This window comes from Orbicella franksi, chromosome 6, assembly GCF_964199315.1.
Source record: "Orbicella franksi chromosome 6, jaOrbFran1.1, whole genome shotgun sequence".
NCBI lineage: Eukaryota > Metazoa > Cnidaria > Anthozoa > Scleractinia > Merulinidae > Orbicella > Orbicella franksi.
The window spans coordinates 15,278,850-15,302,854 of NC_138150.1; the positions used below are offsets into that span (position 1 = coordinate 15,278,850).

The following is a 24,005-nucleotide window of genomic DNA, read 5'->3' on the forward strand; positions in this document are numbered from 1 at the left end:
ACTTGATAAGCTTTAGGAGCACAGTCTTGCCAGTGTGGATTACAAGGGGTACGTGAGATTTAAACAAGGAAGTAGCAACGGCAAGAGCGAGGCAGGGGTTCGTTAAAACTCATAACAACTGATGGAATGAGATGAAAACAAGGAAAATATACCAGACTATTTGCGTGATAAACCAAAATGTACAGGGCTCACTGCTTAGTATTTTGCAATTCTGTCACAAATGTTACAATTCAGAAATTTCTCTTTAATCTGGAGTTTAGTCAGTGTTTAGTCATCTTTACAGAACTTGGCCTGTTTGATAAACACCAGCATTCCAGTTTCCGTGCTCACCGTTGCTGAAAGGATTGTGATTACTGTAAGCAAAATAGATTTGACCAAAATAGTAAACACCGCCCTAAAACGTTAAATTCTACGCACGTAACTATGGCATTGCAAAGCATCATACATAGCATATAAAAAGACGAAACTCAGCACAAGTGCAGCAATTCAACGACGGACTAGCAACACGACGAAGAACAAGAAGACAGGGAAAATAGGAGAAACTCAGCGGAAAAGCGATTGAACCATGCTGCATGTAAGTGAACAGAGAACGGTATAGATCGGCCTTAAAACAGTGGTCCCATCAACTGAACAAAACTTAGATCAAGTCTTTCATGTTTCATCCATGGCGATAACGCATTCAGTGGGAGTCATTTCTACAACAAAACACAATTTCATATATTCGGATTCTTTTGCTAGTTGATGATGTGACCGAAGCTTTTAGTATACTGAATATTATTCTTCTGGTAGTTGAGAAATGAAAGATTTATTTCCGCAAATAGGTTCTTTGCATTTTTGTTTCTTTCTAAAACATAGGCCGCAATTAACAGTGTCCACTTTGTAAAAGTTAAGGGTGATCATGTTATAGTTAAAGTCATATTTCTAATCAAATTTGTCGTGACTGAGGCTCCCCGTAAGGATATTCTATTAAAACTAGTTGTTACAAATTACGAAAATGATTCGTTTCATCAAACAAGATTACAAGTTATTATGTTTTTTTTTAAATTTGAATTATATTTGTTGGCTTTTTTTTCAGCAAACTTTCCTTGTCAGTAGCCAGGTGACATTCTTGTTTGTCCTGTTTCTTGCCTCAGTGAACTTGGCCTCTGCCAATCCTGTCTGCACCGGAGACAGTGCACATTCTGCAGATTCTGCCTCTGTAAAGGTGAGTCCAGTTTTCATAGTAAACAGTATAAAACTGAAGCATATGTTGAGAAGTTATTTCGTGGCACAAGTTTTTGTCTATTTTTTTGCTAAAAAAAACTTGTTTTGTACCCGGTCTTTCGTCATCATCTCAGCAAGTGGTGGTTTTCGGCAGTTCTTAAAATCATTACGTATTGAGCTGAGTGATATCTTCAGACTCCCTGGTTGTAGTTTTGTCCAAGTTTATTCTCTCTTTCTGAGAGACATGTGGAGTAGAGTTTTCCGAATGTCTTCTTCAAATTAGCCAATGATACTCAACATTTTAATCTCCAGGGTACATGACTCGTGCCACACTGAAATGACATGAAACAAAGAAAGGTTATAAGTTGTTTGTGTCTGAAGCTTCTGTCTTAGGACCTCTTAGTTGCTTCTTCAAGCAGTCCAGCCTGTTTCTTTATAAGTGAAACTATAAACTAACTCAAGTGACGTCACTCGTTGTATTCTTAGGTGGATCACAACGTTCAAATCAGTGAGTCTGGGAAAAAATACAACGAGACGATCGAGGTGGACACAGAGAAACAAACAGAACTGTTTAAAGTTCCTGCTCAAAGAGACGCGTAAGCCAGCAATATTTTGCATGACTTCAAGAAGGTAAGCCTCTTAAGGTTACAGTGTACCTTCAGGGGTGTCCCGCGCGCAAACGATGTTGGGCGTGCAGTTTAAGCTGTAGATACTTAACCCCCATATCAAATTAAAGCTTATGGAGCTGGCTATCAAACTATACCAAGAATTTTGAAAGAAAATGAATTCTCGAATTTTTCACGACCACTAAATGCGAGCGCCCGAATCACCTTTCGAAAGCTACAAGTCAAAGCGAATTTCGTTTTGCGCCAATTTAATTTTTTCCTCGGTTTCAGTGCCCAAAGCGCTTAAAAAACGTGTCTGCGTTTTGGCATATTCGATTGCAGTAAAAAGTTACAGAACATTTTCGAAATAGGATTAAAAAAATGTGGAGTGATCGTACAAAAATCGTTCTCGAAGAAAAAGTATTTCGAAATTAACAATTCCCAGATACACTTTTGTAGTTTATATGTTAAACTAGCCACTGTCCAAATTTAAGAGCGATTGAACAAATTCCCTTTGAGTTATAACTCTTTAAAGTGTCTGCTTCAAGTGAAAAAATTTATTCGAGAAAACAGCGCTAAGAAAAATTTTCTGCTTCGCGAACAAACTCCGCCCACAAACGCCTTCAACTGGGTTCTCAGGTAACTACGCCAATCAGTGCAGGGAAAGTTTACTACCGTTAACCTCCTGGTGAAATTTACGCGCGAATCTCTAAAAAACTCTTGTGTTTCGCAATGCGCTCAAGGAACCGAAGGCAGAGAGATAATTTTTCTGTAGCTCGGTTTTTCTTGAAGTTGGTCTGGCAAAATGGGGAAGACTAAAAAGGAGACGAACGCTAGAGTGGCTGAGCGAGAGAAACAAACAAAAGACAGCGCGGAGAGCAACTGTGTGTGGGCAACTGTGCATGGATAATATTTCAAATGGTCTCAATGAGTCCGACGATTCGTCGATATCGGACTCATCAGAAGAGTCTCTGTCAGCATCCCTGTTATTGCTGTCAAGTTCCGAAATTTTTACAGAACCTTTCTTTCTTCTCACCACGAATATTTGCCCGCCTTATACGATAACTATAGCTTCATCCGCGTGGCGAACTTTCGCTTCTTCACTCATTGATGTATTTTCATTCGTTCTTCGCTGTTTTCGCTTTTTCGAACCGGTCCATGGTTTAAACGTGGTCTATGTTTACTTATAACTTAATAGAGACACGCCTAATATCAAAAATGCTGGGTAGTCAGAACAACAATGCTGATCAACTGAGTAGTCAATTCGTGACATCCATATAGGTAATTCCCGCGAAAATCGCCTCGGTTGATTGCATACGCGTCATAGGGCTGTCAATCAAGAGGTAAACTTTTACTTCCGGTGAAAACGTAAAACCGCCATTTCTCCGCCAATATTTAGCCTTTTTCAAAAATTGTTTTCAGAAATTAGAGATTATTCTTCGACCTCTATTTTGACCCAAAAACCCAAATTTGAAGAAAGTTGCCGACCCGAAGGTATACTGTAACCTTAACTTCAAAACAAAAAAGAAAAAATGTCCAAGCAGCTTTGCCTTTGGGGAGCTGGTAAATATGGAAGGGTTACACGTTTGTCAGATTTTATGGCCGGTGACTTAGTTCGTTGCCAGTTCTTCTGGAAGCCTCATTTTCTCTTCTTTCCTGTATATTTATTTATCGACTTGTTGTTAAATCGACAAATTGTAAAATCTAAAATGACAGGTTCTCTTCTATTGACAAGAGTCAAAGTCCAAAAAAAGAAAACAACAACACTGACTTCCGGATGGTGTGTGTGGTTACAGGAATTCATAACTTGCAAAGCGATCTTGTAGCTTCAGCCAGCGGATTCATGGAATGAATGCGGACACTTTTTTACCATAACTGCAGAAATTCTCGCGCGATCATTGGCTAATTTTCATGGTCAATAAACGGACAGACACATGAATTTATAATTTATGCGATGCGGCAACGAGCGAGAGCGGACAATTTGTTATCGTAAAAAACAAGGCTATCGCCTCGTGGATCCACAGCTACTTTGACAATGTTATGACGAAATTCATGATCAATAACAGGACAGACGCATGAAAGACTGACGTCAATTTGAAAAATTTCAATAAGGTGCATAATTACAGTCAAAGACCGCAGTCTCCCTTATCGCCCTATGGAAAACTAAAATAACAACACTAAAATACAAGTTAATTAAAAAGGTAAAACATTCTGTCTATTCTGAAGCTGTCAGGCGTGATTTTGCACATGATTAAATCGAAGTAATTTCTTTTGAATTTCTTTACAATTCTCACGCGAGGAAAGAAGCTGTTTAACCCCAAGCATTTCATCTTCCTCCCTTTTCGTCTTTTTAACTTATGTTCCCTGGTCCCCCGAGGAAAGTTAGTTTGTTAGTTTTTCCAATCCGAATTATTGGGCCTATTAAAAAGACCGAAACAAAATATTTTCAGCTATTTATTCAACGATGCATTTTTGTGATGATTCATAGTGATATAGACAACCCTCCCCTTGAGGCAACTTTATCGGGCGTTTATATGTAGACTATGTGAAAACGTTGTCTCTATAGGCCGAGTCAAAGTTCACCCGATTATTGATGACCCTCGTTGAATAATTAAATGTGCAGATATTCCTCTTTCTTTGAGTTTTCCTCGGTTATTCGATCAAAGTGCGTTTTGCGGAGTTAATTCTTACCTTTTTGATACGAATTTCTAGACATTACGTGGCCACGCCGAGAATTGTCTCAGTTAGGCGAGCCAAAGTGTTTATATGAAGAAAAGTTGTCCGGCCTGCCAGGGTTACCCTACCTGCCGAGGAGAGACAACTCGCCCACCCGAGTTGTCTTGCCCCCCGAGACGTGTTCGCGATTCTCTTGTAAACAGTTAGTTGAATTTTGCAAAGCTAAGTAAAACGTTGGCTCGGCTAGGGTAACTTAGCCTGAGCGTCAGGCTTTTCTTACTCGCGGGGTAGAGGAGGAAAACACCCTGCAATTTCCCCCTACCCCTACCCTCTTGCTAAGAAAGGCCTGATACTCAGGTTAGGGTACCTTGGGAAGAGGGTTGTCTTGGGTAACCGATACCATATAAATGGGGCCTTAGCTAGCCAGGTACGGGCGCTCACCTGAAGGCTGGAAACTGAAATGGAGAGATAATTTTTTCAGTTCGCTATCGAGGGTCCCTATCAAGACTATCAACCTCAGAAGGTGTGCTGGCGACAGCAGGCTCCAGCAGTTCAAGTTGCTGACATATCTGCCTCAAAATCAAAGTTTTATTTGTTAATTTTAGCATCATTATTTTGATTATTTTCTGCACAACAGAATTTGAGCATGCTGCTGTTACCAGAAAAGAAAGTCTGCTACCTTCTGCCACTGGACAAAGAACTGTCGACACCAAGAAAACTCGTAAATGACTTGGACGGAGCTAAGGTAATAATACGTTAATGTCAGACATTAACGTAGCCGCCTACGCAGACATTCTTTAGGCTAGTCACGCAATCTTCGTGGGAAGGAAGATTGCGTGACGAGCCCAAGAACGTCTGCGTAGGAGGCTAACATTCACGCTGCGCAGATATCAGTGAGTAATCAATGAATTAGCAATTGATTGATCATTGATTTTTGACACGTACCAATTAATGACTTCTCTATGACTGAAAATTCTGTGACCTGTGATTTTAGATTTTTCACTGATATTATTGATTACTCGTCAATAGACTACGAGTAGTCCCTCCCTCGCTTAGTCCATCGTGCGTGACGCGAAAGAAAACTGCGAGGAAAAATAGCCGCGTTTGCGAGAAAAAAAAATAGCCGCGTTTCGCGCGGCTATTTTTTTCTCGCAGTTTTCTTTCGCGTCACGCAAGACGGACTAAGCGAAAGAGGGACTACTCGTAGTCTAACTCATCAATGACAGTGATTATTCCTTGATTAGACATGGATCGTTTATTGATTATTAAATGAATGATGTCACTGCCGCTTCGTAGCACCAGCATGCTGCCGACAAATAATTCTTAATTCATGCCTACCACTTAACTGTGGCATGAAAGAAACTGCTCGCTATTCTCAATCTTGTGGAGGACTACCAGCAAGACGACAATTATTGACAACAAGTGGACAGTTGGTAGTGAACTGACTGATAGGTCTGTACTGAGCCATGAGTTGGCAGCTTTTTGTGCAGACTACCCGATATACCACGCCAAAAAAACTGGAAAATTCCATGACAGCGACGAGGATTCAAACTCGAGGTAAGCAATATTTTTTAACTTAATAGTAATCGTCCAGAATACATTCAACAATGCAAAGAAAAGCAGAATAAGCATGCTAGCAACCCACCCAAAAACAGAGTCCTCAAATCTGTTCCCCTGTTCCCCAAAATTAATAAGAAAAATACTAAGCTCGTTTCATGTCAAGATAAACATTATACACACAGATTAAAGGCTGGTTATCACTAGCTCATAAGCATAAGCCTTTCACTCAGACCCAATAATCCTAGCAAAAGGCGCTAATTATCAACGTTTTACTGCGCCTGCGTAGGTTGCTCGTGCTTATGCAAGGGTAAACTCACGTGACGTGTCGTCTCTACCGTGGGGCACGAAATTTTTGCGGGAGTTTAATTTTGCGGGTCGGCGTCTTTTTGTATTTTGCGGGAACTAATTTTTGCGGCTGTGAAAAACTGGTTTTTCTCGCCGAGTATTAATTTTCGCAATTTTCGAATTCAGGGAGTCGCGTTTAATTTGAATTAATTTTTTATTGATTACGCTCAGGAGCCATGATTGTGGCTCCTGTTACGCTACAAAGCAAACGACAAAAGAAACAACAGACGTAAAACACGGTAATCAGTGTCGCTTTATTATAATTACATTGCGCTAGTGTAGCTGTTTGTTCTCTTTAGAAGATATCTTCTATAAACTTTTTAATAGTTTCACCTGTGAACAGACGGTGGGAAATGGATTGCAAGGAAGTTAAAACATATTATTTCACTACTGTATGCTATTCGATAATTCACTGTTTCTTGCAGCTCCGCACAAATTCTGTTATCTGTTGCGAATACATCTGCAAATGAATTTGCGAAGAATTTCAAGAATTTTTGGCTAAGGAACTTTTACTCTTGTCTAAGGCTCAGGATAAGGAAATTTAATATCTTTTCCAGGGAAATTTCTTTAATTTTAATATGTAGTTTTTCAACCTTTGTTAACAAGGAAGGTATCACTGTCCATGTAGAAAAGTTCCATAGCTAGAGAGAAGATTTTCGCTCAGGAAAAAAGTGTTCCCCATTGTCAATTTTTTCAAAAGTTTTTGTTTTTACTAAATTTTCAGGTATACATAGCTATGTAGCCCGAATAATTAGAAAAGATGGTGGTTCTGTACAGATTTGAGTCACTTGATTATGTTGTGTACGGTTTAACTGTGTGAAAACTGCTTGCGTCTACTCCATGGATATCAATATCCAGTGGCGGATCCAGACCTTGAGCTTAGGGGGGCGGGGGAGGGGTGGGGGGGGGAGCGGTTTGTTTTGCTTGCCCAGCCGGCTTTTCTTCCTCCCAAAATAAGGGGGGCCCGGGCCCCACCGGGCCTCTCCCCTAAATCCGCTACTGTTATTCTACGTACCCTTTGCATGTGAATTGGCATTTTTGGTAGACGTGAAATGTGAAATGACTGTTCTTTCACCAGATACATAGCGTGAGCCATTATTTTCCATGGTTAATTGTTCTGGGAAAAAAAAAATCGAATTTTCAGTATGCTGAGAACATTGATCACTCTGGAAGAACTGTTTTATTTTGAGCTGAAACAACCAGTTTTATTCTCTCCAATACTTACTGATTTCCATCCTCTTGAATGAAAACTGGCAGAAAGCAAATTTTTTATCTATAAAATGTTTGTAACTCTTGAAGTTATTTGCGTTTCATCATGGTTTTATAAACACTGCTTTCTTACAAAAGTGACGATATATTTCCTTAAAAAGCACATCATGACAAAGGGGAGAAACTGTTTTGTATTTTTTTGCATTTGCCTTTCGCTACGTATAAAGGTAACGCTTGATAGTATTTAGATTGACTTTGTGTTTCCCTTCAAGAATACTGACAGGAAAACAACTAAATATTGGGGTTTTTTGGCTTTTTTATTTTTTGTAATTGCTTTAAGTATAAGGTAAGAAGATCAAGGTATTGCATCCTAGACCACAAGGCCAAAATATTTTTCGCTCGTGCAGCTGTTTGCGCCGAGTCCCAGCATTTTATTTCAGGTCGTTGGCTTGGAAGCCTGGATCTGCCACCTAAGTATTTTAAGTGAGGTTTGTTTTTCACGTGCTTGTATGAACTGTAGGTATTGTGAATGTGAGAATAAATAAAGAAACTTTTGAGTTGAAAAGTAAAGCAAGTTAGCTTGTGTTCCAATCAGGTATCAACCGTGATACTTTCCACCCTTTTCATATTTGATTTGAAATAAAGTTTCCACCTCCATCCTCCATCCTCCTCTTAGCAACATTAAAATACGACGAGTATCAAATGTTGTCTCAAATTCGTGTTCGGCGAAACCGAATATAGCGCGGTGTATACATCATGTACAAGTCACGACTCACGAGTGTCCTTCGGGAGGAAAAGAGAGAACCCAAAGCTTTGATCGCCCGGCATGTCTTACGGACAACGCTATCTTCCCGTTCGCTGTACAATATAACTTATAATGTGTTAAACAGGAAAACTTTTCGTTTCGTTGTTTTGTTTAGTAAGTCACTTGTTATGTCTTTCTTGCCCTCAGCGATTCTACACGATATTATTTTTAGCAACTGAGACCAACAAACGCTGACTGAGTGAAATATGTTCGATTCCTTTTACAGAACGTGCTGAAGAATTCTCGATATTCAGCCTGCATGCTCTGAGAATTAACCTCACCCCCCTCCCCTTTCCCCCGAGCGAGTTACTAACCGGAGGCAGGGTGGTGGTGGGGGGGGGGGGGGGGTCATTAGAAACAGAGGTGGTGGAGCGTTTTGAAACACGAGGGGCTCACTGTTAAGCCATGCGCATCATCTCTACTCGTATTTTCCAAATTGTGTTTTGAGTTGTTCTTTTGCTCAAACAAACATCTTTGTGGTGTCTCCAGTGTTAAGTGTGACCGTAATAGACTTATGACAGTGCAGCAAGAGGCAGTTGTTTAGACGATCCGGCTTCATAGTGCATCTAAGGACGGTAGGTTTGTAGTCTTCGTAGGGCAGAAAATGTGCGCTTAGAAGTCGCCGATGCCACAGGTAATGTCAAATACCAATTTCACTCTTTCATAGACGTGAGGAATTATGTAACATTCTGTTTAAACAAATTGCAGAGAGTAATGACCAGCATAAACTAGCTGGCCTGCTGCCCGCGCGCAATGACAGTGAGAGATATAATTTCAGGACTAGGCATGTGTTTTCAATCCTGAATGTAAAAACAAAGAGCTTTAGAAATACTTTCATAATGCACTATGCAAATAAACAACAATTGTAAATAGAATTTTATACTAGCTTGATGTGTTTTATTATTATATAGTTTTTTTTATGTATAGTTAGGAATTTTTATAGTTTGAATTTTTTAAACATGTAGTATATAACACAAGTAATTCAGCTTATAGCTGCAAGTTGTGAGTTTAATAAACGATTTATCTCATCTCCCAATTTTATGTTGCACTAGCGGTATTTTCGGCACCGAAACATATTTTCGTTTGGGGGGACTGCAGACGAATAAATCCCGAAAGTAACGAGCCCACCCCTAACCACACCACCTCCCCGAAATAGTGAGAATGATTTTCTATGGTAGTCAATTCGTGCTTCTTTAGGTGATGTTGCGTCGTGTTCAAGTAACGGGAACGTAATGTGGGAAACTTTGATTCAAATTAATATCATTTTCAACAGGAGCGTATTAAAAAGAACCGTTCTTCAAATTTAAATTGAAAACTCGACCAGCGCACTGAATATCGTTACAGCAGACTAACGTAGCCGCGCGTCATGAAGTAGAAACAGTTTATGGTATGTATCCATGTGGCAGCAATATAGATTTAAACTGGAAGAAGAGCCATTGATTTAATGATGGTGACAGCAAAAGGGGTTTAATTTTAGTCAAAACCTATTTACGCTATTGAGCATCTCGCTTTCAGATTAAACGCCCCCACCCCACTCCTCCTAATAGGTTACATCCAGTCCTTTCCCCACCCTGTCGGATGCCCAATCCTTTACTTTGCCATTTGCGGAAACAAAGTCTCGATCAGAACTGTGCGTTCTTATGACGGCACATAGGGTCACATAGCAATCAAAAGCATTTTTCACATGAATACAAATTAAAAAGACCCCACCCTAAACGTTTACGCTCCGTTTTCAGCTGTGCATGCGAGATAGCCGGATTGCAAGTACCGTGGAACCTCTATTAAGCGGCCAACCTTTATTTGGCGGCAGCGGCTAAAGCTCCGGAAAAATTGTCGGCTATACACTGTAATAAAAACCTCTATTCAACGGCCACCTCTATTAAGCGGCTGCGGCCAGCTTCTTGCCGTTTCAAGAGTGATTTTGTTTTGTTTTATACCTCTATTAAGGTTACTTCCCACCTTCGCAGGTGCCCCTCGGGAAAAAAATCGTACGCGCGCCAGTTTCAATAAAACCCCAACAAACTATATATCATAAGAAAGCTTAATAAATGTACTTTACGAAAAAAATACAATTTCAGCAAAGTTTTCTTTTAGGAAGTGTCAGGAGGCGGTAAGGCGTGAAACGACCGAGGCTTCTTCTATTGAATTTATTGGGTATCGGATTCCGCAGTACGAGTAAAATGGCTACACAGTCTTATTCACAAGGCATCAATCAACGAAAGTGTGTCGGGCTTTTTCGATATTCTGATTGGTTGTCTAGATATCCACTTCTAAAGTTGGAGTAGCTAAAAATATGCGAGACGTGTTGCGTAAATGGACGCCACGGGAAAAATGTGTTAAATATCAAAATTTCCCGACACACTTTGGTTTGCCATTATCTCTGGAATGTTCTGGCAAAATTTCACGAAAATCCGACAAATCTGCATACCCTATAAATTCGCTCAAAGTGGATGTATTCCTCCAAAAATCAAATGCGAGATTTTAGCTTGTAAAGGTTCGTAAACAACTCGCGCCACGCCCGGAGATTATCACGCCTAATAAAACCGCAAGCCAATGGAACAACAGGACCTCCTAGTGCCTATGACAATAGATCAAGATTTCCCGGGAAAAGCATCGCATTGCAACAGGGTTTTTTTATCTCGCTCAGTGGAGTTCAATTCAGGACGGCGACGTAATATAATGGGCAAAGACGCCAAAGGCAAAGGCAAAGGCAAAACCCGCGCCAAAAAGGTTAAAGGGGGAAAATGTGCCGCTGAAAAACAAGACGTTAAGGAATCGACGGACAGCTTAAGAAATACCCTTATTGCTGAAATGAGTTCCCCTGGGTAGGTTTCATTTTCTTCATCACTTCCGCCAGATTCCGACGAAGAATCTTGTTCGCAGCCTGCACTGACGTTAACTTTGATTTTTAAGCTACTTGCTCCAAGGATTTTCGAACGCTCCGGATCTTCAGCAGACGCCGAAGATTGTCGAAGGCGTTTGGCCAAACCAAGGGCCTTTGTCGCTTTCAGCAAGGTTTTTCTTTTTTCTTTCCTTGACAATATGGAGCTTTTTCTTTCTTCTTTGAGCCGGTTTTTTCGTTTTCTTTACCCAAGGCCTTTTTTCTGCTTTTGATTTTTCCATAGGAGTTAACGTAAAGAGCTTCCACGTGGGAATTTTTGTCAAGTGCGTGATGTAAATAAAAATATGCAAATGACATGAAATACGAGCGATGAGCGTTTGCCGCGAAAATTTCCCCAGGGTTCTCGCCCGTTGACAAGATTGTGACACCTTCCTAGTTTATTAACTTTATTTTAAAATACGTTTTTTCTAATTAACTCGGCCGCTTTTTGAGATTTTTAATGTTTTTCTTTTGGAAACACTAGATAAAATGACGAACTTAAATTTTGTCAAATAAAAGAAAAAACGATTTTTTTGGCCTCTGAAGGTGGGAAGTAACCTTAAGCGGCCAGGAAGATTTGAAGTTGGACGTTTTCAGCCAGATGAAGGTCAAAAAATGACAATGTGGAAACGTGATTGTTTCTTTGGCTTTTGTTAACGTTATGGACCGTATTATAATCATCGTTAGACTTTTCCTCCACTTGCATTTGTTTGTAGTTATATTTAATAAACTGAAAACTGGACCACGCCCAACGTTGTTTTTGGGTGAACGGCCACCGCTATTATGGTGATAAGGGAGAACGTCGGCGGACACACTGGTCCACACTCATTACCCCTAGGAAATGAACCATTAACATTTCGCAGCTTCGCGTAACGCTTGCGTGGAGCCTGGATACTTGTCAAATAAAATCTTAACTACCCGGGCCAGAGAGGACTGGTAAAAAAGGAATTTTTTTTCTGTGTTTTCGGTGTTGGATGGCCTGCATCTTATCTTATATCTTATCTCCTTTGTTGGGTGGATGGAGATTGGAGATTATACAGGGAGAACAATCTCCCCAAACCCCGCTCAGTTTGCCCTGCCTAAGCGATTAATCAGAGTAGTTTCGACTTTTGAAGAAACCCTGGTGGGTTACCATTGAAATGGGCACCCAAGTTCAAACCTGAAGTACTTTCATGTGGTACTGTTTACTATGTACACCAGTACCACATTGTGCAAAGTTATTTGAAATTGAAATTGGGAGTTAATTTCATGTGTGTTTTATCAAACTTCTAATAATTTTTCAAACCCTTAAGGTAAGAGAAATTAATAGAATTTTGATAAAACACGAGAAATTATTTCTTAATTTCACAAGCATACCGCTTGATTACCTCTTAATATCATGGGTGACAAATTACACTCAAATAACAATTACAATCGTGGGTTTCTCATTTGTATATTGTATCGAGAAATTTCGCATCAAACGTTGCTATGGCAATTTTGTAATTTCACACGAAACTAACACTGAAATTTCATGCCAAAATTAGGACTAATATGTTTCCCGTGATATTACCAAGTAGTTAATTCCATTTGTCTTGGGGTAAGTTACTGAATAAACAAAACAACCATCATCAGGACCTACTGTCCCTGGATCTCAGTGGATGGAAGAAAAAAAAAACAAAAAACAAAAAAACTGAATGAGCCATTTTCTATGGAAAATAATATTTAATCTTGGTAACCATAAAATTATACAACATTAACATAGCATTTACAAATATATTATACGTCTATATACAAACGCAATGCCAATTCTCTGGCACTCCAAAGGGGTTTATACACCCTGTATTCTTTATAATATTTAAAAATCATTGCTGAATATAAAACATTCAGTATTAAAAGTACAATTTCGTCTTAAAAATGGTAAGAATTTCTGAGCACTTAAGAGTCCACTCTCTCTACTTTGCCCACCACTTTGCCATCGAAAGTCGGTAAAACAACATTGTCATCTTTCACTACTTCATAAACAACTCCGCCCTCTATGTCATCGGAAGATGTCTTGAAACAGAATCTGCAAACAGGAAAGAGAAGAGATTAAGTTGACCATTACAAGGTCGCAATTTTTTGTGAAGTAAAATTTAAAAATCTCATCAGTAAACCATATCAACCACAGTATCATGTGCTTGTAAGACATGTGCAGGTGGTAGACCGGTAGCCCCTTTATAGCCAGATCCAGGCGTTTGTTTTGTCGGGGAGCAGTGCAAGGCTCAGAAAATCGTCTCAAACTAGCCAGAGGCCAGAAGTATGCAACACTCTTTTATAAGTGTAGTACAGTTAGCAAAAATATTAAAATTGTAAGGATTACAAATAACTCCACTTTTTTTCTGTATTGATGTGAACTGTTCATATTCTTACATGTAGTTGTCTAAGAGTGTATTGAGTTTTGTTTGCTACTGATCCAATGAAATTAATAAAAAGACATCATAATTCCTGTGCTGTTCAAGCAATATTTGCTTAAAGTTCCCTCAAATATGAACGGACAACATTGACACAGAAAAAGAGTGAATTTTTGTTTTATTCTTTCATTCCATCCCAAGAGTCTCAGTGAATAGCATTAATAGTGCAGGTCCAGAAACACTTCACGTTAAATCAATGTAATAAACAGGCCACCAAGTAGGGCTCTTCTGTGCTCATGGAATAATCATTAAAAGTAAAAAAAGTGATGCTTACCTGTAATTTCCTCTTCTTGGAGGTAACAAAGTTTTAAACTGCCCAAGAGTAACAGATTTTCCAGGAACTGATGTTCTATAAGGAATGGGTTCTCCCCATAAGTAGTATGTTACTGTTATCATGTCATCGTTATTATTATGTTTGTCCTTCCTTTTTACTGATCCACTGAACCCACTGTCTTTACTAATTGAATCAGAATGTGATACAGATGACATCAATGATGAGCCTGTCACAGAGGGTGCACCCCTGTGATGTCGCTCATGAACTGCACAAGAGGATTGTCCATAACTTGAATAGTCCGTTGTAGAACAACAAGATGATGCCCTGTTTTTTTCTCTGTATGAGGTGTCCGTGTCTGCTACATGTGACCTAAATGAGAAACAAAATATCTAATTTATTACATATGCAGTGGTAAAAAACTAAATACTATGTGAGTGGAATTCATATATACATGTAGCTTCACAATAAACTTTCGATGCCACCATGGCTTGTTGCTTTTTGTTCCAGTAATAATTAATATTTCATCATTTTGCCAAATATTCATGTTTTAAACACCCCAGTAAAGTGTATTGCCCCAAAACACAAACATAATGACTTCAACCTAGGCCCGCATCCAGACTTCCCAATCTAGAACCCAGGACACTAACCATGTGGCCACCACCATCCACTATTTACATGTACTATCAAAACAGTTATTTTCTGGCTGCACACCTACCTTTGCTTTGCATGATGTTTACTCCGTCTCTCACTCTCTTTCAGTTCTATTAACCTCCTATTGGTTTCCTCCAAGACAGACGAAGCATGAGGTGCAGGAAGAGGGGGCATCAGAGGATCAGAAGCAATGGGTTGGTTAGGTAAATGACGAGATGAACTCTTTTCTGGCTGCCTGATAGAGCCAGCAGTTGACTGTCTGCTCCTTGCGCTTGTTCTTGCTGCAGGAGAATGATGACGGTGGGGTTTGGACTCTCGAGAAGGACTTCGTTGAGCCTGCTCACCTTCCTCCATCCACTGCAAAATGCGATGACGATTGACAGGTAGGAAAGGAATGTTGTCATCCTTGTGGGTAGGACGAACTTCCCAAACATTACCATCCTTGGCAGGGTTGCTGGGTTGCGGTTCAACTGCTGTTTCTTTCAACTCAGGAGCTGGTGGTTTTGTCCTTGGAATTTGCTGGGGCTGGTTGCAACGATTGTATGAATCCAGAGCTACTGGTGCAGCAGAGGTGGTAGATCCACAACTTTCTACTCCAGCAACAGGATTTTCATTTTGGTGAGCTTCTCTATAAGTAGCTGCAGGCTCAGAAACAACCGACATTGCCATGGTGCTGAGAGGAAGCTTTTGACTTGCTTCAATGGCTTGTTGGAGAATTGACTTCCTTGGTGCCTAAAATTTAACAAGATCAGAGTAAGACAAATTTGAAAAGGGCAAACTGATTAAGAGGTGTGTGTAGTTGACTTAAATTAAGTTAAACATATTACTAAGCTTAATCAAATGCCCACACAAATGGGCCTCTTTTGGCCATGCTACTTATCCCAATCTTAAGAGAAATCACAGGACTGAACAGAGAGTAGTAACTTACCTCCAAATGAGTAGACAAGTTGTGGGCTTCTCTCTCATTAAGCTCCCGCTCAAGCTTGACCTTTTCCAGTTTCTCAATCAGTATCTTTGCAAATTCTTCAGGATTACTAGGGTGTCTTGCATCCTTGGGAATTCGCTGAGTCCGCTATAGAGATTAAATATGTCACCTTTAATTCCAATCCACACAATTTATTTTGAATTACAGACAACACTTACTACAAAGTGGTGACAAAAATGACATGATTAAAAAACTCTCCCACAAGAATTACAGACCATGTATGCAAAGTAGTAAGGAGAATTTGCGCCTGATCTTGTGAAATACCTGTCAAGTCAAGTGATGTTAAGTCTTTGTTGTCTCTCTCTTGATATGCAAATGTTTGATCCAAATTGAGCAAGACAATAAGGTAATGACAGGCTATATACCTACACAGGGCAGACACTTTAACAAAGGAAACAAGAGGGTGATTTGTTAATTTTATTATTCATCATCTCTTTTGGAGCAAAGAACCCACTCAGTAACATATATTAAATAAACAGACTAATTTGCCTTGATCTTCACCAAATGCTGCCAGAAACAACATGACTGAAAACAGATTTCCCCAACAAACTTGGTAAGACTATGAATAATAGAGAGGACCCTTCATCAAACTAATTTTGTGTGTAACATGCCGCAATATGTCATTACTTACTGGAATAAAATTAGACATCAGTGGAAGCCCATCATGGTGGGCTGACTTCTTGTTTCGAGAAGTACACTTCCTTCTTCCACTACATCTGGATGATGCATCACTGAAAAAATCAAACCAGAAACAAGGGCTTTAAAGGGGAGGAAAACACTGAAAATTTATCACATAGTTTCTTAGTCTAAAATCATTATTGACTTCTGTACATTTTTATAGTGCTAGGTGGGAGAATTTCGTGAAATATCATGTCAGTCATTTTCTTCTGATATTCTTGCTTGATTACATGTACATAATCCGGAGATACAGAATGAAGTTAGGGTGTAATTCATTGTGAAATGCAAGTCAAACTTTGGTGCATCTTTCATATTTACATTTCAACACAACAGAAAAGATGGTATACAGTGCAGATGCTTGGAACATACAAGGAACAACCATCAATTCTGGCAAATTATGCAATTCATGTAATCTGATGAGAGCAATCAATTCTAGCAAATTACACGATCATGTAACCTGGTACCCTCATGTTATGTGGGTTTTAATATCAAATTCAAATTTTTAATTCTTACTACTGATTGCAACATAATGCTTTTAACTGAATTATGAGAATTTTGTGGTACATCAAGACAGTTTCCCCACTTAATGTTTCTCATCACTGGTCTAGTAGCTGAGGTATTGATATTGTAAGGAGTAGGTGGATTTTGATCATTATCAAGGTTAAAATTCAAGTTGAATGGTTTAGCACAGACAGCAATGGCTTATAAAATGTTCCGCTGATTGGAACTTTCAGGTAACAAGTTTTGGTATCGCATAACTAACTTACTCAGTCAAGGCACTGTCAGTGGTTACTGACAGAGTGTCTTCCGTCATAGCATCACTTGATAGACTCTGGTTCTCGGATTCAATTCTGGAACCCACTGGCACCGTTGGATAATGATACGGGGACAGCATTTCATTCATTGGAACATGCAGTAGGCACCTGAAGTCAGATAAGTTCTCGGGTGAATAATACTCCAAAATAAATCAACTATGATATGCACGGACTTTGTCAGGAGATTTACAACATCACATAATTTATTTATATTATGTAACACTCAATAAAGTTACAGTGGCTCCATAGGGTTACCATTTGTCCTGCTGCGCCCACTAGTGTTATGGTCTGAATGCTGTTTTTGCATTCCTTTTTTTCACAAAGTCCTCTAAAACTTATTAAATGTAATAAATACGCAATGATGTAATAGTGTATCATCTCTGTTAAAATCATGGAAATGCGAGAACATTCACTGTCAGTTTTGCTTTATATGGTCATGTCGACATCATTTAATATCGAAAAACAGTTGTTTTCATTACAGCACACACAGATTACTTAAGGCTTCATCCTTAGGATGCATGTGATCTTAAAACTATAGGGAGCGACCTTGAGCTAATGAAATTCTGACCTATAATTCAATATATACCGGCGGATATACTTGACATGATAAAAAATAACTAGTAAGCTTTAGTTTGCCATTTAAAGGTTGAGCGCACTTTAAACCTATGAAAGACAGGGTGTGCACGTGCAGGTACTTATGTTTGTTTATCTCGCAAAGAATTAGTTGCTAACGGCAACTAGCACTTCAGATAGCAATAATCTTTTATCATCTTTGCAAAATTGATGCAAGCAAGGAACTATCACCACAGGAAACAGTTCAAATAGAAATCCAATGAAAGTAAGCTAAGCAAAATTAGGAAAATGCACTTTGAGTACATGGAGATTTGGTTAAAGCTATCCAATTTATATCATGCCTGATCACACACTGATAGTGGACCTGGAGAGTCATTCTTGATGATTGCACTTTAGCTATCCAATCATCATTCAAGGGTGAAATAATCACATTGAAGTACAAAAACATATGCGCTTCTAAAAGTGAGTGCCAAAATAAAATAAATAGAGGAGAGAAAAGACAAGTCAAGATTGTACATCGTACATCATTACGCAAACTTAAATTTCAAAAGCATTAGACGTAAACAAAGTGAATTCACTGCTTTGATTTTTCCACCAAAATGCGAATTCCTCATCATTCAGCTCAGTGGGGGGCAAGAAAATAGTGATGGTATGAGCATTTTGGAACACAAGTAAAAGAAACCCATTTATGAAATAAAATCATTCAGCTCCAATTGTTTTTAAAGAGCAGCTCTTATGAAAGTACTATAGGCTGAGAATGCAAAAAGAGTGCCAAACAATAGTGAAACAAATCAAGAACTCTGTTGGCTTGTTGACCCCTTGGGAACAAAAACATCCTTCTTAAGATCAGTGGTCACGGTTCACTGAATTGTGATGAAAGAAACAACTTTTTTTGAGGGTGCTAAAAACATTACGCTTTGTAAACAGCACAAGAAATATTCTAGGCTTGAGCGAAACTAAACATGCTGATAAAACACAGCTATGGCAGCTTAGGGCAATTGAATGAATCTCAGAATGCGACAACCAGAGTACTGCAGCATACCGTCTTTAGCCATGGAAGGTCTGTGCATAATCAAAAAAGCTCTATACAACCACATCTGACTTAATCATAGGTGATGGATCCTGTGAATTTTTTTTCCATTATTCCTCTGACAGCTCAGTAGCGAATGCTAATGCATGTTTGCACAGACTCAATTTGCCATTAAATGCTAAGCATTTATGACCAGAGCTTTCATCGTTACTCCCTTTCAAGTTGACAGAGGTATTCATATATATGGAACCCAATCAAGTGCCATAAGTCGAATTGAAATGAAACCATTTCAAAACCACAACAGAAGTTTTCCACGAGAAAATGTAATCACCTCGCCTGATCAGACTTCTTCAAGTTTCATTAACCCGATACGAGTTCTCGAGTGTCTACGCGCGGTTGGAAGCTCCAGGGAAAGAATTCACACCCTCTCCAAATTACAAGTACTTCTAACCAAATAACAGAATACACAAGTAACATGTTTACCCGGCAAAATACAATTAAAAAAAAAACATTTCCAAAAGAGATTTGCAATTCAGTCCTGAATTTTACAATGGTGTGATTTTTAACTCGAAAACCACTTGGCGCTGCTCGAAAATTTGATAGATTTAACAGATCGGAGGAATAATTGGAGTATCGAAAGACTGCCCTGAATTGAAGAAGTCATTTTGTTACACAAAACAAAGTATGTCGAGTTGTACTCCGAAGTTTGTTGATCAATCATTTGCCTTGTATTTCAAACAGCGCAAATCACATGCCAGAACAAAAAAGAACATTGGACTGCACAGAAACACAATAAGTTTCGATTCAAGAGAATGACAATTACTGTAGTCGTTCTGACGACTTCTAATTTTATCTGGGGTCAAACAACTTAAACATTATTACTGCCAAATTTCAAAACGCACCGTACAGCGCAGTTGCTGCAATGAAAACTCCCACCATGAAGGCCTTCAAAAAATTCTTGCGCTAAACTGCCTCACATTCTAAGCAGTTCCTAAGACTTCCGATTCCTTGGAAATTAAAAACAGGTCTCAATTAAGCGAAGCGCTCAAGTACTACAGACAGTTACTATTCAAATATTCACTGCGAGAGAAGTTGACAAACTTCTTTTCTAAACTTAGCCTTTCAAAAACTAAATCAAATGCTTGACAAGAGAAGCAATATCCCATTCTATTAGCGATCTTGACGATTTTAGCCCTAATCTCTGCCGCGGCACCGAAAATAAAATCACTCGACTCGGCCGCTTTCATTAACTACAAAGTCGGTAAGATTATCGTTCGAAAACAACAAAAAGTAAATTGCAATAACATTGCTTAACAACCACCCAATCGCCTTCGGAAAACACTGAATGTAAATTGCCGCTGATAACTATACACTAGAGCTGTCAGGCAACTCAATGAGATATTTCGAGTGTAGAAATCCGGAAAGGCAATTGTAAGGCCGCCGAGAACAAAAAAGCGGTTTGTTATGGTAGGAATTGAGCGAGTAACTTACCGTGCATTGTGTTCATCGGAACCCGATCTCTTTCCACAATGCGACAATCCATTCACACTTTGGCGATGTTGTTCAAATTCAAATTGGTCTCCATCGTCCTCAATCTCGTCAAATCCCAAAACTTTCTCCTCAGGAAGGGTAGGTAAATATCCTCCGTGAAATCTGGCTGTGTGCGAATAACGTTCACATAGCCCTTTAGGACTCTCGCCGCCGCTTTGAATACACTCCTTGTACAGTGTTGTGTTCATAAACCTCGGATAATGATTATTTTTCATGTTCGCCATGACTTCTGATAAAGCCTCCTCAAAAAGCCCACAATCCACAGGCTGATCATTAACATGCTGCGCTACTTTCGTTCTAGTTGAGTCGCTGATTTCTAAAGCATCACAACTCCCAGAGAAAATAAACTTCTGGAAAATCGCTTTGGCGGTTGTCCGCATTTCATGTGAAATCGGCGCCATTCGCTTGAATGATTCGGATGCTCGCCAAAAATCTAGAAGAATTTCACTGTTCTCCTGCCGTAGAAAATGATAAAAAGAGTTAAATCCATGGCAGTCCATAAGCATATCGTTCAAACTAGTAGGCCACCGCTCGCATTGTGGAGTGGACGCTGCGCTACCCTCTGGTTCAAAGCCCAGCGGCGCAAGCTTCTCTTCCTCTGTTTCCAGTCCTGAACAACCACGCATAGCGATCGATTCCTTTTTCGAAAACCTTCTCGGTGTCATTCGAGGACTCGAAAGGAACGAATCTGACCTCAAAGAAGCCAGCAAATTTCCTTTGGAGCGCTCAATGTCGTTCGAATCTTCGCCGGTTGGAGGGGGTCGCATAGTTGTGGGGCAGTCGGCCGCTGATCCGGCCTGTAATATTTCACGTGTGGTAGATTTCTGTTGTGACTCTCTATGACCATAATAAACCTTTCGAGAACCTTTAGGAAGCGTTTGCTCCAAATCCATAGCTACGAATCGCCGAGAACTGCGGACCGCATTCAGTCGAGATAGGCTAACAACCTGCTTTACAGTCGTTCGTCGGATCTTACTAAGAGAATGCCTCGCAGAGATCAAAAGTACGCCGCGGTGAGCCCCCAAAGCAAATATTCAAATACATATATCACTTGCGACGGTCCGATGAACTGCTCAAAATGTGCTATGTGGCCGATCACTGAAAAATCCCAAACGAAAAATTGGCCACACGATCGAAGATCCAGACGTCCGTGTATTGATCTTGAAAGGCTTCTAGCGCGAGAAAGGTTTCGCAGCGTTCGAAAGCGCTCCGCATTTGCGTCTAAGTGTTTTCAAGTGCGGTAGGCTTGCAAGACTACTTCAAACGGATGCCGCTTAGAAAAAGGCGGCGCACAAACCATCAATCCCTCGGGAGAGAACGTCACAACGGCGTAAGACACCGCACCAATCAGGTGGCGTGGATCGGTGCCCCGGGTGATAGCACGTGCTTTATGCCAACTTCACACATGTTGACGGTGGGTTTAATTAAGTGCAGCTGGTTGAATTTTCTCTGATTGCTTTGCAATGAGAGGTACTGAAAACCCAACGACTTGGGACCGATCTGGGAATAAAGCGGCTCTTTTACGGCCATCTCGATAACTGATTGGGCCGAATCTTCTCTCAGAGCTATTGTGTTCCGTGCTAAATGAGGATTTAGCGCGGCGAATCGTCTTAAACCACAAAATGAATTAAACGCTCTCATTACCAATCTTGGATAAGCAAAGAGCGGCGACTCAAAAGGATATCAATGTCAATCAAATTCGACAAGTGAGCTCTGGTGATTGTTTGGTTGGCGGGGAAATTTGTTTGTAATTTTTAATCAGCATTCATGCCATACTTTTCAAAATGGCTACTTTGGAGAGTCAACTTCGAGCGAACTACAGCCCTCTTTCTGGCCGTTTTTGATTGCTTCTTGACCCTTCGGAAAAAGGGCAGACATTTTTCAGTATCTCTCGCCATTTATTTTTAGCGGCTGCCTTCTGAAATCTCCGGCATTCTTATTCAAAATATCTGCTAATGAAATTTTTTTTATTTGATGAAGTGTCGGGCCCATGCAATTCACTTAGCACTTTATTGGCTGTATTACAGGATAATATTTTTCTGCAATGGTCGTTCTTGCGAACGAAAGCGGCGTCCTTTCCTCCCGGCTTAGTTGAAATTAAGTTAAGGACCGAGAAAGATCTCAACTTAACGTTGGCAGCGATAATTATTTGTCCTTTCGGGTTCCTTTTTGTGTCGCTAGAGTGTGTTTGCCGGAGTAATTTACGAGTAAAAAGTTGATTATAACGGAGAGGTGTACAAACACCGTTTAGAATTTGCTTGCCTTACTTTTCAGAAACTGAAAACCGCTCTTTGTGACTGAACTTATCTCGAGTAGCGGGGCCACAAATTTTAATATTCCACGGAACACAAGCGCTTTGGCGGTGCCTTTTATGTATGACCGGTCCTTTTGATGAGAAAAAGTTATGTTCCCTTATCATCCCTTTTCTTGCGTTTTTACCCGTTTGACACTCTGGGTACCGGTGATAGGGTATTTTTTTGCCCTTCGCAAACCAAACATTTGCGCCATGTTAGCATGGGTCGTAAGCTCGATTATATGCGCCCCAAAAAAATGATATTTTGTTGTTTGGAACTTCTGTAAAGAAACCCGTCTTAAAATAACGACTTTCAAATGAGCATGCTGGGCATATTTGATTGCCCCGTGATGTTTTGTGATATTGTAATACACTTGCCGGTCACGCAGCAAATAAAAATTACGAAACCAAATGATCTTGCTCTGCTCTTAGCTACAGTGAAAAGACTTCGTCGCCGCTAAAAATAGTGCGATTTCGTGGCACGGAAACTGAATATACGGCAGAAAGCAAATGTGTTAGTTTTCCTGTCTGTTATGTTACCAACGCAAACTATTTAATTTCGCCAGGCGGCGCGGATGTAAGGTTCGTGTTAAAACATTTGAGAAACCAACCCAAAGGAAAATTAGTAACCATACCCACGGCGCCTGATAGACTTTCGACGATGACTTTTGTTTCCGAATTATTAAAAGTCTCGAGCTATAAATCCACAATTAGCCACCTTCGCTTTTGCACGTTTATAACGAGAGCCTATTTTGGAATCGTTTGAAGTTGCCGCTTTTCATTGCCAAAGTGTCAATTACTCACTGAATCGAAAAAAATTGAAGATGGCACTGCCGAGGCGGCGGCACGGTCTTGTAGTTTCACAGTCTCAAAGGTTTCGTCTGTTTCCGATTGTAATAGTAAGTTAACAAAGGCAATCTCTACATTCGATGAAAATTAAAAACGGCTCAAAGTTTGGCGATCGATCTCGCGATCGAGGAAAATAAATCGGAAATCAACCCAGCGTTCAAACCGGAAGTGCGTTATTTTAAACCGGAAATAGAAATGTTATCACGGCAAAACGTGCAGGCGAGCAGCACTTCTTGTCTATTCGCTATTTCGACAAATTACGCTGGCTTAGTGAGGCCAATTAGGGAAAGGACAAAATGTTGTCGTTTTAATGGGAGCGTTTAGCGTAAGTAGACGATCACTGGGAAAACTGTAGGACGAGAAAAAAATGTTGACATCGTTGCTTAGAGTGTGAGTTGAACCCTCGAGTCTGGTCTAAATAGGAAAGGAATTCAAACTTTGAACAATCGTATTTCGGGAAACGTAGGTTCTAGAGGCTAATCATAAACTAATGAGTTCACGGGAACTATAGCCTGTCGCTCTCACGCCACAAAGAGAAGTCATTCATGGCAGGCGGGAAAAGATGATCAAAGATGGCTTTAGCCTTTCTCACA

The 24,005-nt window shown here is 39.9% G+C and overlaps 1 protein-coding gene and 1 pseudogene across 1 annotated transcript; one reads left to right on the forward strand and one right to left on the reverse strand.

Moving 5' to 3' along the window:
• Positions 1-565: 565 nt before the first annotated feature.
• LOC145490475 (uncharacterized) lies at positions 566-6,605 on the forward strand (annotated as a pseudogene).
• A 6,360-nt stretch (positions 6,606-12,965) lies between these two features.
• Positions 12,966-23,307, reverse strand: LOC145489215 (axin-1-like). The gene is made up of 7 exons (XM_081468149.1): positions 20,211-23,307; positions 17,069-17,224; positions 16,255-16,354; positions 15,567-15,710; positions 14,703-15,370; positions 13,988-14,356; positions 12,966-13,328 (listed from the first exon to the last, which is right to left on the reverse strand). The coding sequence occupies exons 1-7, from the start codon at positions 21,161-21,163 to the stop codon at positions 13,199-13,201; spliced, it is 2,520 nt and encodes an 839-aa protein (XP_081324275.1). The 5' UTR covers positions 21,164-23,307; the 3' UTR covers positions 12,966-13,198.
• Between the last annotated feature and the right edge of the window lie 698 nt (positions 23,308-24,005).